Here is a 17,888-nt window from a genome sequence, read left to right on the forward strand (position 1 = left end):
CCATATATCTTGAAAAGATAGAATAACTTTAACTTAAAACAGAGAGAGTACAGTATAGAGTATCGAACTTGACTAACTTCTTTATTTAGTTATTATTTAAATATAATCATCTTCTATTCGGATTTCTCGCTAACTAAAGATAGAAAACAAGAATAACTCCCTAAAGTACACACAAGATATAGAAAAACTGTTAAAGAGTAGAGAGAGATAGAAAACGATTTTTATGCAAATATCTCTCCAAAATTTAGAGAGTGAACTTTATAAAGACCCTTAGATATGCTCTAACCATGTTGATAAACAACTTGCGACATACATTACAATCTTCAGTTTCCGACTTTCAGCCCTCCACTAATTACGAACGGCAGGCAAAAGTCCAAACAATCCTCTGAACCTTTTGGTACGCTACCAGTAGTACAGGAGAACGAGCACTAAACAACGAGGGAATGTTATCAACTTGTATCTAGCTAACAAAGTTGAAGATATGAATGTTGTGAGTTCTCGTTCCCGAGTAACTTCCGGACAAGCAAGAAGAGACTACACGAAAGACAATAAGCAAAATGGCTCTGCATCATGTGACAAAATGTACCGCTTGCTGCTTCTGTATCATGGCCTGGTGCTTCTGCCCCGCAATGTGGAACTCGTACACTTTTTGGCTGTTCACGACAACATTGCACACTCCGCAGATTCTTACTTCGTCCTGCGCTGCTCCAGCCTCAAGCACTCGCCTCTTCTTCACCTCGAGATCTTCCAGGGTTGCTGCTGAGCAGCTCTTTTTCTTCTTCGGCTGTACACAGGGCACCACACAGTTGGATACAGCAGCAGGTGCCATACTTGGACTAATGACATTGCTTGGGGGCTTTATAATTGGTTTAGGGGTGATCGAGTCTTGTAATTTCTCCAAATTTTTCTTGTGCTTCTTCCCCTGCTTATGGATCATGAGAACCTCTAGTGTATCACACTGAATCTTGCACACCTCACATGGTGCTGGTTGCAGAGCCTTTGGCTTTTTCTTCATTTGTTTCCTCAAGGCATATTTCGGCACGGGATGTCCAAAATGAGCATTCCACTGGGCATGGTGCATGCCTCGGGCTGCAGCTGGTTGTGTTATTCCATTGGAGGCTCTGGCAACTGCTGCCTACAGAAAGATTATCTGTACCAGGTTAATAACAAGGATCAAGACAGAAAAGATATCATGTAGCTATAGTACATGACATTAAGTATAACAAATCTAAGCAGTACTATTGTACACATGATGTGGTTTCCATGCAGCTGTACAACACATAACACAGGGTGACCAAACAGTGATAAATACAAAGAAAATCAGGGCACAAATTGAGGTTGTAAAACACTTGAAGGTCTTAGAGCTTGATGCACAGAAAAAACTTGTAAAAATCAATAGGGCGGGCGTACCCAGTGCAGAGAGCTCCCGCTCTGTGCGGGGTCTAGGGAAGAGTGTCAGTGGCAAGCCTTACCCTCGCCTGTGCAATGCGAGGAGACCAATAGGATGGGGAATTAAAAATGGCAAATCCTTTTCTACAATAATAACCACGTAAAAACACTACAGTGCATACTGTGGTAATCCCCTTTCATGTGATACATGCATAGCAAATCAGGGAAAGTGTGAGAAGCCAATGAGCTAAATAGATCAGTACAATATGCTGTACAATTTATCTTTGGTAAACAAACTGCAAAGCTATACTGAGACCAACATGCTAGGACAAAGCAAAATGAAATTAGAATGTTCCTTTGGCCACAAGGAGACAAGTATGTATTTCAATGTTTCCAATACTTCACTTCAATTTTCACTTGCAATTTAAAGTTGAATTGATTCCCTTAATCATATTTTCTTATTGAGAACATACCCATTGCACATCACTAGCATTTTCTTCTACATAAAGCATGAATTATGGCACCTTTGCTCGGGTTCCCTTTCTCAAAAAAACTCGGTTGGTGTCTCCTAATCAGAGTGCTTTTGTCAAAGGAAGATGCATCCATGATAATTTTATTTTGGTTCAGCAAACAGCCAAAGTGCTTCACAATCTAAAAGAGCCTAGAATCCTTCTAAAATTGGACATTAGTAAAGCTTTTGATTTGTTGTCATGGGCATTTTTGCTGTAGGTTTTAAGACATTTGGGTTTTGGACCAGTGTAGTGCAACATGTTGTCCAAACTCCTATGATCCTCCACAACAAGAATTTTAGTGAATAGTGTGCCGGGCAAGTTGATTCAGCACCTAAGGGGACTGCGCCATGGGGATCCTTTATCCACGATGCTCTTCATAATGGTCATGGATGTTCTAAATGCCTTGATAAATAAGGCAAGTGATATGGGATTACTGCAGCCTCCATCCTCGTGGCTCTAGTTTAACGGGTTTCTCTATATGCCGATGATGTGGTCCTCTTCTTGTGGCCATGTACAGAATATTTGGAATTAATCAAGGAGATTCTCAGGGTAATTTGGAGAGGCATCTGGACTGGTCACCAACATTAGAGTCTTCTCTGACTCCAATTCAATGCCATGAGCAAGACATCATAACTGTCCAGGCATCTATCACATGCACAGTACAGGATTTCCCTTGCAAATACCTTGGACTTCCATTAGCAGTCAAGAAGCTCACTAAGGCTGATTTTTATGGCATAATTGACAAGATAGCTGACAAATTACCTGGGTGGAAAGCAGCAATGATGAACTCGGCTGGGAGAGCAACTCTTGTCCGAGCTGTGCTTACTGCTATACCTATTTATCAACTCATTGCTTTGGATTTTCCAAAGTGGGCAATATAAGCAATTTTTTTGAAACAAAAGGCAGGAGCTCTGCGGCTCAATTAAGACGAAAGAATGTAATAATGTACAAGAAGGTTAGCCAACCGAGTAGCCAAAATGGCACCCGAGGGGCTAACCACCCCACGCGACGCGATTGAGCACAAACACGACACACTGCCATGGATCATCGTTGTCGAACATGGAAGCAAAGCTGCCAGCAGCTTGGACTTCCCATGGCAGGCCACCCACTGGTCACCTCCTGACGGGTCCAAAGGAACGACCGCCACCGGTCATCGTTGCCAAGCTCAACCATCGAAGAGCAGCTCCGACTTCCAGTCGCGAACCCATGCCTCGCATCGAGGCCGCGGCGATAATCCAAATGCGGCGCCTTCAAGAAGGGAGCGACGCCGATGGCGCCACCGTCGTGTTAGTCGCTGAATTCTCACTCTTGGTAGTAGCAGAATTCTTACTCTCATCGAGAGAGGATGACACTAGGAGTTGGGACAATTTTCTGGTTTATTTCTCACACAAACTCACACAAATGCCATACCAACCCGAGGGGTTGGGGATACATATTTATAGGCTGCTAGCCAGCCATGATGCTAGTCTAAGATGCTGTCCTAGATGCTAAGATGCTGTCCTCTAGATGCTAGTATAAGATGCTGTCCTAGATGCTGTCCTCTAGTCTAAGATGTTGTCCTAAAAACACAAAGACCACAACAACCCCACAAAGACCACAGCAGCCAGACTTATCCATCATTCTCTCCCTAAGTCTTGTGCGTCGTCTTGTGGGAAAGTTGAACCATCCCGGTCCTGGAGCAGAGCTCAAGGAACTTGATCCTCCCAAGGGGCTTGGTGAGCAGGTCCGCAAGCTGGTCCTTGGTGTTGATGTAGCTCGCCTTGATGCTCCCTTCCTCAAGACAGCCTCGGATGAAGTGGTACCTCACCCGGATGTGCTTGCTGCGTTCATGGAAGACGAGGTTCTTTGCCAGGGCCAGAGCGGACTTGCTGTCCACCCTGAGCTCCACCACTCTAGTGTCTCTGCCGAAGAGATCACCAAGCAGTCGAGCGAGCCAGAGCGCCTGAGTCGAGGCGGTGGAGGCCGCTATGTACTCAGCCTCGCAACTGGACAGGGCCACCACCTGCTGCTTGACCGACTGCCAGCTAACGAGGCACTTGCAGAGGAAGAAGAGGATCCCGCTCGTGCTCTTGCTGGTGTCGATGTCGCCGACGTGGTCGCTGTCGCTGTACCCAACGAAGTGTGCCGCCCCAGGGCACCTAGGGTAGTAGAGGTCGTGGTCGAGTCCCTGCAACGTAGCGGATGATCCTCTTCACAGCCTGCTGGTGCTCCGTTGTCGGTTGCTGCATGAACCGACTAACGTAGCCGACGGAGAATGCCTGGTCCGGTCGTGTGTGGGCGAGGTAGCGAAGGCTCCCCACAAGACGCTGGTACGGCATAGCGTCCACCTCCTCCGTCGTGCTGTTGCGGCTCAGCTTCAGATTCTCCTCCATCGGAGTGAGAGCTGGGTTGCAGTCGGTGAGCCCAGCTAGCTCAACGACGCGCTTGGCGTAGGCGGTCTGTCGAAGCGTGATCCCGGAGTCATCCTGGTGTACCACGATTCCTAGGTAGAAGGAGAGAGGCCCCAGGTCACTCATCTGGAAGGTGGCCTTCATCTCTTCCTTGAATGCTGCCACCTCCGCATCCTTGGTGCTGGTGATCACCAAGTCGTCGACGTAGACACCCACCAACAGAGCATTACCTCTACTGCCCCGTCGGTAGATGGCCGCCTCGTGCGGGCTTTGCTCGAAGCCCATCCCCTTTAGCGTGGAATCCAACTTGGCATTCCACGCCCTCGGTGCCTGCCGCAAGCCATAGAGGGCCTTGCGCAGGCGGAGCACCTTGCCCTCCTTGCCGGGGATCGCAAATCCCGGCGGCTGGTGCACGTAGGCCTCCTCCTTCAAGTCATCGTTAAGGAACGCCGACTTGACGTCCATGTGATGAACACGCCAGCCCTCCTGGGCAGCTAGCGCAAGGAGGAGTCGCACGGACTCCATCCGTGCCACGGGAGCAAAGGCGTCGTCGAAGTCGAACCCCCTCCTATTACACGAAACCTCGTGCCACCAAGCGAGCCTTGTGCTTGACGATGGCACCGGCTTCATCCCTCTTCAGCTTGTACACCCACTTAAGGGTGATCGCGCAGGTGACCACGAGGAAGGTCAGCAAGCTCCCAGGTGCGGTTCTTCTCAACCGCATCCATCTCCAACTGCATCGCGGCGCGCCATGCCGCGTGTCTCTCGGCCTCTGCAAATGACCGAGGCTCGCCGTCGTCACACGCAAGGTGCAACTGCGCCTCCAGGTCGTGAGGCACCAGTCCCGGCACTGGCTGGTCGCCGAGAAGGTTCTCCATCGTACGGTACCGCAACGGCTCGCCGTCGTGGTACGTGTCAACGCGCTCCTCGTCGTGAGAGAGCGGAGTAGCGAGCTCAACCGGGCCGTGCTCGACACGAGCTGGTGGTGGAGTAGACGTGCCCGGAGTGGTGCCTGTCGGTGCTGGAGTGCGTGGCGTTGCCGGCTGTGGTGGAGCCGGCAAAGAACTCATCGCAAGCCGAGGTCCTAGGCTGGAGAGCGTGGTGCTGTCGGAGTAGCAGGCGCCGGGGTTGGTGGAGGCTCGGGGACTGGGGTAGACGCGCTCGTCGAAGAAGAGCCGCCTACTCCCCCAGCTCCCTCGAAGTGGACGTACTCGACAGTGAAGTCGTCGTACGTCGAAGCCGAGCCGTCGTCCACCGCCTTGTCCCACGCCCATCCTCGCCCTTCGTCGAACACAACGTCGCGCGCCGTGCGCACACGCTGTGTCTTCGGGTCGAGGATGCGGTAGGCCTTCGAGCCCTCCGCGTAGCCGATGAATACTCCCGGAGTGCTCCTGTCGTCGAGCTTGCTGATGTGGCCAAGCTCCTTGGCGAACGCGAGGCAGCCGAAGACCCGCAAGTGGGAGACCGCCGGCTTGCGCCCATGCCAAGCCTCGTACGGCGTCCTGCCGTCGAGCGCCTTAGTAGGCGAGCGGTTGAGGATGTAGACGGCCGTCACCACCGCCTCTCCCCAGAAAACAGCCGGCATCCCCCTCTGCTTGAGGAGGGCCCGAGCCATCCCCACAACTGTCTGGTTGCGCCGCTCGACGACGCTGTTCTGCTGCGGGCTGTACGGCGCGGAGTAGTGGCGCTGAATGCCCTTGTCAGCGCAGTACGACGCGAATTCAGCCACCGTGAATTCGCCGCCGTTATCGGTGCGCAGCACGCGCAGCTTACGGCCGCACTCCGCCTCCGCAGCAGCCTGTGCGAGCCTGATGACGTCCGCAGCCTCTCCCTTGCTGCCGAGGACCATCACCCACATGTAGCGGGAGAGGTCGTCGACGAAGCAGGCAGGAAGTAGCGTCAGTCCTCCCGGTGTGGCCGGTGTCACCGGGCCACACAAGTCCCCGTGCAGAAGCTCGAGCCTCTCCTTGGCTCGAAAGCTAGCCCGCTGTGGAAAGGAGAGTCACCTCTGCTTCGTCAACACGCAGACGTCGCAGAGCTGCTCCACATGGTCGAGGCACGGCAAGGCCTCGCACCATCTCCGTGGCACTGAGCCGCTTCAGGGCCTTCAAAGTGAAGGTGCCCGAAACGCTCGTGCCACTAGCCACGCCTCGTCGTCCCGACGAGCAGCGAGACAGAGGGGTTGTGCCACCTGCACGTTAAGGACGTAGAGTCGATTTGCGCTTCTATATACCTTGGCAAGAAGGCGACGACGACGATCCCAAATCCTCATGACTCCTGTCCTCAACCACCACGAGCGAACCGTTCTCATCCAGCTGTCCCAAGCTGATGATGGAGTTCCTCAACGCGGGGATGTAGTAAACTCTGGTGAGCAGCCTGTGCTCACCAGACACGGTGGTGAAGATGACGGAGCCGACGCCCTTGATCTCCATGCTAGAGGCATCCCCAAACTTGACGGAGCCTCAGACGCTAGAGTCAAGCTCGGTGAAGAACTCCCGTCGACCGGTCATGTGATAGGTGTAGCCGGTGTCAAGGCACCACCCGTCAGTCTTGTCGTTGCCGGAGCTGTCGCCGAGGAGGGCGTGTGCTTTTGGCTCGTCGAGGTGGAGGAGAGCCGCTGCGGCTGGTGCCGCTGGAGGTAGCTCAATGCTTGCATGTGCCATGAACAGAGCCGACTCCTCCTCCGCCTGTGCGACGTGGGCCAGGCCACGTCGTGGCTGTCGGCAGTCCTTGGCCCAATGGCCGAGCTGGCCGCAGTTGCGGCAGGCGTCGTCTCGTGCTGGCTTGTGCCTGCCGGCGGCGCCGCCCTGGGCACCTCCGCGGGCATCACCCTCGGCACGTCCTCGCGCCCCGGCCTGGGCGTCTCTGCGCGCCTTGCGTGGCTTGCCACGCTTGCGGCCTGCCTGTTGCGGAAGAAGGCTCCCCCTTCTTCCGATCACCTTGGCTGGCAAGCCACTGCTCCCGAGTGAGAAGGAGCTTCCCGCCAGTGGTGATGGGCCCCGAGAGAGACTGTGGCTCATCGTTGTCGACGACCTTGAGGCGACCTATCGCCTCCTCGATCGACATCGTGGAGAGATCCAGCAGGGACTCGATCGAGCGAGCCATCTGCTTGTACTTCTCGGGGACGCAGCAAAAGAGCTTTTCGACAGCTCTCTCCTCGCCGTAGGTGTCATCGCCGAACTGCACCATCTTCTGCAACAGAGTGTTGAGACGGAGAGCAAAGTCATCAACGTCCTCACCTGGCTTGAAGGCCAGGTTCTCCCACTCCTTGCTAAGTGCCTGCAGTGTGGACTTGCGGGCGCGGTCGCTGCTGATGCGTGCCGCAGCGATGGCGTCCCAAGCCTCCTTGGCAGTCCGCTTGTTGGTAAGCGAGAACTGCATCTCGGGCGGGACTGCAGCGATGAGGGCATCCAGCGCCCGTCGATCTAGGTCGTAGTCGACGTCGCCGTATCGGACTGCCTCCCACATGTGCCGCACCTGGAGCTTTACCCTCATCACCGCAGCCCACTCGACGTAGTTGGTCTTGGTGAGGGTAGGCCACCCACTGCCGGGACCAACGTCCCTGACAACAGCCTGGAGCCTGTGGTAACCACGGTACCGATCCGGGGAGAGAGAGCCACGTTGCCTGTGAAGGCCGCGCTCTCCATCGACCTGTCCGCCACCGTTGCCGTGCGCGCCTCCTCCAGGAACGCCGCCGGCGCATCCGCGCCTATCTGGGCTGCCGCCGCGCTCGTGGGCATGCGCGGCTGCCCTAGGAGCACCACCGCCGTGCGCGCCTCCTCCAGGAGCGCCGCCAGCGCGTCCGCGCCTGTCTGGACTGCCGCCACGCTCGTGGGCGTGCGCGGCTGCCCACTGCGCCGCCCGCGCTCGCGCTGCCTCCCTCTCTAGCAGCTCGAGGTCCGCGTCGGTGGTGTCGTCAGCGGAAATGGAGCTGCCGATGCTGCCGCGCAGAGCCTCGACCTCCGCTGCCGCTGCACGAGCTGCATTCGCCGCCGCCGCTGCTTCCGCCTCTGCTCTGGCTGCTGCCAGCTCCGCCACTGCCAGCCTCGACGCCCTTGCCGCCACCGCAGCGGTCTCTGCCACCGCTCGCTCGCGATCCTCTACCGCGGCAAGTTCGGCCTCCTGCCGACGCCGCGTGCTCGAGGCGACCGAGCGCTGAGACTGCTCTGCGGACATGACGCGCTACCGAGGGGCTGCTGCGTGGGGAGAGAGCTGCTTCAGACGAGCTAGGGGAGGAGTGAGCAAGAGCGGACCGCTTCGCAGCTGGGGCTGTTGTGTGGCTGGGAGAGGAGATGAGCAGGAGATGCTTAGGCTACAGGATAGTACGGCTTTGATACCAGTTGTTAGTCGCTGAATTCTTACTCTCATCGAGAGAGGATGACACTAGGAGTTGGGGCAATTTTCTGGTTTATTTCTCACAGCAAACTCACACAAATACCATATCCAACCCAAGGAGTTGGGGATACATATTTATAAGCTGCTAGCCAGCCAAGCATATGTCAAGATGCTAGTCTAAGATGCTAGTCTAGGATGCTGTCCTAGATGCTAAGATGCTTGTCCTCTAGATGCTAGTCTAAGATGCTTGTCCTCTAGTCTAAGATGCTGTCCTATGCTGTCCTAAAAACACAAAGACCACAACAAGCCCCACAAAGACCACAGCAGCCAGACTTATCCATCACGTCGCACGTCCAAAGTGGATCGGGTTTTCACCGTTGGATGACTTGCTAGAGGGGAAACACGACGCCCCCAATAGGGAAGCGGCGCTCAATGGCGTCGCCGTCGCCAAGGCTTTCGCCCAAGAACCCTCTAGCACGAACGCCGGGTCGCGAAGCCGAACCCCCTGCCAGCCTTCACCGCCATCGTCGCTGTCCCGCCGCCCCACGGAAGCCCCTTCAGAGGGGCATCGACGCGCCAGGCTGCACGCAGCAGCCGCACAGCTGCGTCGGCCATCACCCCCTCCGTCTGGGCCACGCATAGCCGGACCTGGCTCCGCCGCTCGCTGTCCCAGTGCCGCACGACGAAGGCCGTCACTGACCATCTTCGTCGGCCCAGGCACCCGCCGATGTCGCAAGCCGACCTCGCCACCAGCCGCTACAGGACGTGTGCCCCACCATCTCGGGCGCCGCCCCCTGCCCTGGGACCGCCGGATCCGGACACCAGGCCCCGAACCCAGCACCACATGCCGCCGCCGTGTCCGTCTTGACCACAACCGCAGGCACCACCCGACACCTGGCCCCGAAGCCGAACTGGCCACCTGGAGTCCTAGATCCGGCCTTCCGGGCACTAGATCTGACCTCACGTGGCCCGGACCGGCGGCCCCAGCAGTCGCCGCCAGTCGCCGTCAAGAGAGGAGGGGAACGTGCGGAGGAGAAGGATAGCCCGCCGCCGTCCCCTGCGCCAGCTCGGGCACCAGCCGGCGCCGCCATAGCCGCGACGGCCCTCCCCGCTGAGCTCCACGTAGCTCACAGCGAGGGGAGGGGCCGTCAGCCTGCTGCCGCACGCGCCGCCAAGAGAAGGGAGAAAGGCCCCGCCGCCGCCATCCCTGCCGGCCGGCGGGCGGCCAGCTCCGGCGGCGGCGCGGCAGGGGGAGAGGAGGGGAGGGGCTGCTAGGATTTGGGGGGGGGGAGCCACCCGAGCCGCTCACGTGGGAGCGATGCGGAGGGAGGGGGGTTCAATCTCAATAAAAGCAATTGATAAGATAAGCAGGGTTTTTCTATGGAAAAGTCGCAAGCAGGTGAATGGAGGCTATTACCTAGTATCTTGGGGAAGAGTCAACAGACCTATTGATTGTTGGATATGTAATTTGTTGGTCCCTCACCCCTTTCTGTATAGGAGCACTTCTATAGTGACTGCTCCCTCTCCTTTCTCGTCAATAGGACACTAGTAATGCAGAGTATGGCTATAGTACAAGTAGTGGGAGCATGGCTCCTGGTAGTGGGCAGCATGGCCCCTCGTTGACTTGTACTATTCTGAATTCCTATATATGAGGATATGGCTAGCTGCAGCTAAGTAGTTCACAACCCCATTTTCTCATGTGCTCATGTGTGTGCTCTGTTCTCATCTTCTTTAGCCTCCAGTGTGTGGCTGAGTGAGAGTGGTGATACACACGTGTGACAAAGCTGGCCAACGAGTGTTACCACAACTGTGGTTGGTTGATCTTCCGGTGATGTCAGGAGCAGGGGGAGGGCGTTCTCTGTCCCTATACCGGTGTGAGTGTCGGACTGTCTGTGTCACCAGAGCGACGCCAGCTCGTGGTGTAGAGGACGGTGAGGGAGGTAGGAGGAGAGCAGTATCCCATACTCACCCGCACCAACTACGGCGAATAGGCGGTGTTGATAAAGGTGATGGGGACTACAAGGCCATCGCATTCCGCGATAGGGAGGCGGTGGAGTACTTCGTGTTGTACCTACAGTTGCTCGTGAGCCAGCTCGTTGTGCTCGGTGAAATCATAGACGAGCAGGGTGGTCCCACCCAAGTTCATGCAGATCGCGCTCTTGATCGAGACCCTACTCGATCTGTCCACCCTCAGGATTGAGGATGTGACAGGGCGACTCAAGGCGGTGGAGTATTGAGTCAAGACGGCGGACGCACACAACGATAGGTGGAAAGCTGCCCCTCATGGAGGACTGGGCAGCTCGCATGTGCGAGCGGCAGCCCACGGGACAACGTCAGGGGAAGCCGCCGCCGTGGAAGAAGGATGGTGGCACCCGCAACAAGGAGGACAGGCCACTGAATCGCGACTGCAACACTTTTTGCAAGTGCAGCAAAACGGACCACTAGGCCCGGGACTACAAGAACGCCAAGCAGGAGCTGGAGCATCTTAGGACAATGAGCCGGCGCTCCTGAGGGTGCAAGTCTGAGCACAAGTCTGTGCGCTCAATGACGCCACAGAGCTCGTGCCACACCAGAAGGTCATCCTCGATGAGCCGCGCGCCCAAGTTCACATCGGGTGTGAAGGCGGCGACGCAGAGCAATCCTAGTATCTCGACACCGACAGCCAACAACCACATGACCAGGAGAAGGGAGGCGTTCGCGGAGCTTGACATGGGTATTGTCGATTCCGTGAAATTTGGCAATAGCTCCATTATGGACATATGCGGGCGCGGCACAATCCTGTTCTAGTGCCAGACTGCGGAACACCGGGCACTGATTAGGCTTCGGTCAAGCATCATCAGCATCGGGCAACTGGATGAGTGGGGCTGCCTAAGTGCTGGCCAGCCAGAGTCCTACGTATCCGGGACCACGAACGCCGTCTTCTCTCCAAGGTGAATTGCTCCAAGTACTGCCTTTATGTTCTTGATCTTCACCTGGTGCATCCGGTGTTGGCGGCACGGCAGCATGACGAGCGCACTAGCAAGCCTCGTGGCCCATGAGGTGGTGCAGGGCCTCCCGCATACCAAGCATGCCAGCGAGCTCTGCGCTAGCTGCCTGGTGGGGAAGCAGAAGAGGCTTCCATTCCCAAAGACCATGAAGTACTGTGCAAGCGATCATCGAGCTCGTGCACGTGGACCTTTGCGGTCTAATCACTTGAGCACCATCAGCCGCAGATAGCTTGGCGTGAGTGTCAACTGGAGTGCTGCAAGGCTTGCAGCCAACCATGCAAGCCCGCTGAATGATATCCAGTGTATATTGCTTCTGGGCTATGAACAGCCCATTGGATTTCCTCTCAACAGATATGCCCAAGAAATGGTGCAGAGGACCAAGATCTTTCATGGAAAATTCTTGCTGCAAGGCGGAGATGGTGTGGGGGAGGAGAGGCACTCGACGCCGTAAGCACAATGTCATCCACATACAGTAGAGGTAAACTGTTTTAGAGCCTTGGTGATAGATAAACAGTGAAGTAAGTGAATCTAAGTTTGAGAAGGTATGCAGCAAAACAACTGTACCAGAAACGTGCTTACATGACGTGTTTGTATTTGTATAGTCATCAATGATAAAATCATACAGAAACATGCTTATACACTCTGCTCTTATCTGATACGGATAGAAACCCTACACACATTGTTCCTGGATAAGCAAAGGATGGGACTATTGTTGCAATTGTATCCAGAAGTATTGATACTGTGGACCATAGTGGGCAAGTCGCACAATGCATTAAAATTCCTGCACTATTGTTGCCAAAAAAAACTGATGCATACGACACAGATGCATTAAAATTCCTGCAGATGGATGGCTCACAACAACAGCATTAAAAAAAGGAAGCTTCAATGCAGTTATGTTGTTAGGCCATGCAACTAAACAAGACAAGGCAGCAACCTCAACATTGGACAAAGGGGAGGGGGGGACCTTAATATATTAGAATAGCCTAAAATCTATACAAGCAACAGAAATCTGAAAATTTTTGTTACTGTTTCTTCTTTTCCTTGTCATAAGTAGATCCTTCCACTTTCATTAGAAGGATAAAATATGACTATTCACTGTTCATCACACACAAACAGATGTACACATTAACAGTCCAGTGTACAAAAATGCATTCCATTCAATCAAATACAGTATTGAACATGAGATCCTAAACCATAAGAACAGAGCAGCGATTGTAAAACCATGTCGTCGCCATATTTCCAGATAACAAAAAAATAAAGACTTCCTACAGGAAATGAGGTTATTTTACATAATGCAAAACATAGGATGTTGTACATGATTGATTATATGAATTTCTACCTTGCCAGTATCATGTGGAGGAATCCATTCAGTAATGTTAAATTAAGATCTCAGCAAATATTCTGAAATATGAAGTTCTCACCAGGTGCGTACTGCAAATGTCTTTTAGGTCAGTATTGAACCAGGTTTGTTTAAATGTCCAAGTACTGCTGTGCCTTTCCTATGCCTAATCTAAGATGTATCAGTCTATGTTGATGCCAACATAAAAAAAGCAAGCTGATTACTTTCCTATGCCTAATCTAAAATTGTCATAGTCTATTGCTAATGCCAAGATGCCTAATGGATGGTGTGCTTCCTAAATGTAGTCTTGCGGTATTAGCATCATGTTTGCAATCACGGGACTAATAAGGATTCATTGATCTGCTCCTCTCTTGGAATACGAATCAGCTGTCGTAGTTTTCGAATGCAATTTTCGTTTGACCTTGGATTGTGTTGCAGGCTGCTGAATTGATGGTGGGGGTGCATCAAGCTTTATTTACATGTTTGTAAATATCAATGTTATCTAGGATCGATGCTACAGAAGGATGGAGATATTGATGCAAACATTTGCCATAGGATTAAAGCAGGGTGGATGAAGTGGCACCAAGCATCTGGCATTCTCTGTGACAAGAGGGTACCACAAAAGCTTAAATGCAAGTTTTATAGAACGGCGATTAGACCCGCTATGTTGTATGGAGCAGAATGTTGGCCTACAAAAAGACGACATGTCCAACAACTGAGGGTTGCGGAAATGTGTATGTTGCGCTGGATTTGTGGTCACACGAGGATGGACCGAGTTCGGAATGATGTTATACGTGATCGTCTAGGGGTAGCACAATGAGAAAGTGTCGGTGCAAAGAAACACGTAATATTTGTATTTTTGGACGTTGTCGGAGGGATTAGCCCAATCAAGACCGGTTTATACTGCTCAGCAACAGCCTACGTCAGTTTGAGTCCGTTCGTGATTATTCTGAGGGTGCTCGAGTTTCTGTGGGTTACAAACGAGAGGGGGTAAAGATGGGGGTATCAGAGGTCCGGTCGGACTCTCATCCGGACCGAAGGGCCGGCAGTGACGGGAGTCTCCGCTGTGCGCTAAGTGTTCAGAACTCTGTTGTTCGATGGAATCCTTGGTCGTTAGGATTGACCTTGTGTTCGAATCGGCGTCTGAGAGTCGTGCACCTATTGTGGGAGAGACGCCGCATCCTTTTTTATAGATGAAGGGAACGGCTTTTACAAGAGAGAGAGAGGGGGAAGAGAGAGTGTACGTATGCCTACTAAGTCTTGTTGCCCTACTGTCGTCAGGTACAAGATAATTGTAGGCGCCCACAATGCTATTAATGTCAGATGCATATGGGAGGTTTTACCGTGTTCACCATGTATGGCAAATGACGGCGCCCGCAACACTGTTGATGCCCAGAGGCATGTGGGGGGTTTTACCGTGTCCGCCTGGTATGGGAATTGATGGCGCCCACAACACTGTATGGTAAACGTCGGCGCCCACAATACTGCTTGGGTTCTGACATGCCTGGAAGGTGGCAGGGCACCCTTCTGACATGCCCTGTCGGTACTGTCCTGCAGGTGTACAGGGTACGGTCCTTGGTATTGCGATTGACTTGAGTGCCCTGCCTTACTTGCTCCGCCCGTTTCCTGGGTCCTCACCGAGCGGGCGTCCCCGGTCGGTTGGTCCCAGGCAGCTCCGACTGCGTCAATCGAAGAAGAGCTGTAAGTAGAGGTTCGGTGCATCCCCGGTCGGAAATGCAGGTCGGAGTCGGAATCGGCGTTTGGCCAGGCCTTCCGGTCGGAGAGGCGGGCAAGAGTCGGAAGCGAGCGTTGTCCTTTCCTTGGCCAGGCTTTCCGGTCGGAGAGGCGGGCCGGAGTCGGAAGCGAGCGTCGTTCCTCCTTGGCCAGGCCTTCTGGTCGGAGAGGCGGGCCGGAGTCGGAAGCCAGCGCCGTTCCTCCTTGGCCAGGCCTTCCGGTCGAAGAGGCGGGTTGCAGTCGGAAGCGAGCGTTGTCCCTCCTTAGCCAAGCCTTCCGGACGGAGGTTGGATCGCCCTTTTGATCTGCCGTTAGGTTTTTGGGCCGTCCCAGAAGTTGCGCGTCGTTCGCAACGCCGTCTGCTAGGCCGAGCTTTTGCTGGGAAGCGGGTCCATGAGGGACCCCGGGTTTATGAACCCAACAAAAAGCTTGTCCAACATCGGTTGAGGTGGTTTGGCCATGTCCAAAGAAGACCTTCAGAGGCACCAGTGCATTGTGGAGTCCTAAGTCAAGATATTAATGTGAGGAGAGGTAGAGGAAGACCAAAGCTGACATGGGGGAAAGCAATAAAAAGATATTTGAAAGGTTATGATATACCTAGAGATCTTTGTTTGGATAGGAGTGCTTAGAAAGCAGCTATTGACGTGCTTGAACCATGACTAGGGGCTTATGTTGGGTTTCAACTCCAGCCTACCCCAACTTGCTTGGGACTAAAAGGCTTTGTTGTTGTTGTAAATATCAATGTTATTATAAGTCAGACATAGGCAATGCTATTTCTTGATAACACAATGTTTTTATAAGTCAGGTTCAGATATGTTTTATAAGTCAGTTTCAGATATGAGCAATGCAGTTTCTACATAATTACAAGCCTGTTCATTTTTATTCTGTAATTTTTCCTTTCTATAGAAGGTGGTAGGATGCGATGTTTGCTCTCATTTCTATGATTATGATTACGCTTTAGATAAAATTGGTTGAGTTCTGAAGTGAATGAAACAATAGTAAAAATTTTTGTCTAGAATTTTAGATATGGAGTAGTATCTACAATTATCGAAGTGCTTGATGCTTGTAGCATGAAATCAGGTCCAAGGTAGTTTCATATAGTATTGGTAAGACAGCTCTGGTTGATGATATCAAGAAGATTAGGGAGGTATAAAGTCCTTGAGCAGCTGATGGGAGCTTGCCTTCCATGCCGTCCATTCACACCTCTGAGGCCTAGTTAACTACTTTATGCTTCACCCCAATGGGCCGACCTACCTTCTCAAGAGATAGGAACAAAATAACTTCAACCAAAACCAAAAGATTGAAATAAAATCTAAAAATACAATTTCATACCCAATCAATTGCTCAAGAGCTAATCAGATGAAATAATCCCCTCAGTGCATCACATATATTATGTATTTTATCCATGAAAAAAGAGAATTGATTAGAACCTATCTGTGGTCATGTAAGATACAACAAATCTAACCATGTGACGCACTTCTTCTAGATTACTTCTTTTTCAACCTAGCATAGAAGGGATATAATTCTGAAGTTTAACAATTCACAAAATAACAACGAGATTTTTATTAAACAAAATATAGTATGATTCTTTAATAAATGTAACCATGTGATGCCCTTCTTCTACATTACTTATCTTCCAAGCTATCCTAAAAGAGTTATAATTTTAAAATGCAACAATTCACAAATTAACAACTAAGATTTTTATAAAACAAAACACTATGGAGGAATGTTGATCAAATGATTAGGCAAACCTCATTAATTGGTTACATAAAAGAACGATTTTACATAGCTTGGCCCCTCCTACATTTGTCATCAAGCTCCACCACTGTTAATGAGGCGAGCCTCATTGATTGGTTACATAACGAGATTAAGGAATCAAACTACCTAAGATTTGCTCAATTGCACTTAGCAAACTTCCCTCTAATTTACCAAGCCTCCGATTCTTAAGAGATCAAATCTCATAATTCCACCTAAATTTACGGCGTACAAACAAAAACAAATAAATAAAACTCGGAGTCAAAACGGAATCCAGGGGCGTCCTAACCTGCGCGTAGCGCTGGGGATCGAAACCGAATTGCTTGCCCGCCTCCTTCGTGGTCGCCGCCGGAGCAGCCTGCGTCGTCGATGTAACCGCGGCCTGCTGCGACGCCTCGCCGACGGTGAAGTAGTAGCCCACCTGGCCAGCCCCAGCGGCGCCTCCTCCCTCCGGGGGACTGTAGTGCTGGTAACCCGTGTAAGGGTCGTACTGCACGGCGGTGGACGGCACGGCGGCAGGGACGGGGTAGTAGTAGGATGACGAGGCGGCGGCCGCGGCGGAGGGGTACGTGGCCGGGGCTGGTTGGTGATAGGCCCCGTAGGGGTAGGAGTAGCTAGCGTACGGGTGCGAGTAGTGGGCGTGATCGGTGCCCGGCGCCGGCGCCGGCGCCGGCGCGTTAGTAGTGGCTGCGGCATAGTCCATCGCGGTGATGCGGTGCGAATGCGACCGTGAGACCGCGGTTCCGGGTGGATTGTGGATGCAGGAGGGTCGGATCATTTGTGTTTGTTTTTCATTTCATTTTTTTTTTAAATACTGCCCTGTACATACAAAGATGCAGGGGTTTTTTACTGCTACCGTTACCATTCTCAAAGTTTTGATGAGTACCGTTGCTATTCTTCTACTTCTAAATCTTACCATTACAATTCTTCGATTCCTTGAGATACCCTGTTACGTGGCCAGTTGGGATGGAGATGAGGGCGTGTGCTACAGTACCAGTGGAGCTACAAGTAACTGCGAGTACTGTTCACATCGGCGGCGGCTAGGGCTGTAAGGGCGCTGGGGGAGGCCGGCCGCAGGGCTTTGCCCACAGCCGGCAAGAGAGAAGGGAGAGCCGGCCGCGGGCGTTTGCCCACGGCCGGGCAAGACGGAAGGGTTTTCCTTCTTAATTCTTGCTTGATTAGATTGATACATCTCCTCTCCTTATATAGAGAGGTTTACTTGACTCCTAAGCAAACGACCCTTATCTCTAATTAACCCTAACACTAATGGGCTATACATCCAGCCCAGGCCCAATAGGCCACTGCCATACTCTAACACTAACACTACACCCCACCTAGGATATGCAGCTCGTCCTCGAGCTGCAACCTAACCAACTTATAACGATGTCTCGACACAAACCTATCACTTAAAAACAAGCCTTTTATATCTTGACTTATTTTATTACTA

General features: G+C 52.5%; 1 protein-coding gene across 1 annotated transcript; it reads right to left on the reverse strand.

Annotated features, from left to right (window-relative positions):
• Positions 1 to 218: 218 nt before the first annotated feature.
• LOC136526607 (uncharacterized) lies at positions 219 to 17,204 on the reverse strand. Its single transcript, XM_066519223.1, has 2 exons — positions 16,731 to 17,204; positions 219 to 1,135 (listed from the first exon to the last, which is right to left on the reverse strand). Exons 1-2 carry the CDS (start codon positions 17,142 to 17,144, stop codon positions 569 to 571), a joined length of 981 nt encoding a protein of 326 aa, XP_066375320.1. The 5' UTR covers positions 17,145 to 17,204; the 3' UTR covers positions 219 to 568.
• Between the last annotated feature and the right edge of the window lie 684 nt (positions 17,205 to 17,888).

The sequence above is a fragment of the Miscanthus floridulus genome, chromosome 2 (assembly GCF_019320115.1).
Source record: "Miscanthus floridulus cultivar M001 chromosome 2, ASM1932011v1, whole genome shotgun sequence".
Taxonomy (NCBI): domain Eukaryota; kingdom Viridiplantae; phylum Streptophyta; class Magnoliopsida; order Poales; family Poaceae; genus Miscanthus; species Miscanthus floridulus.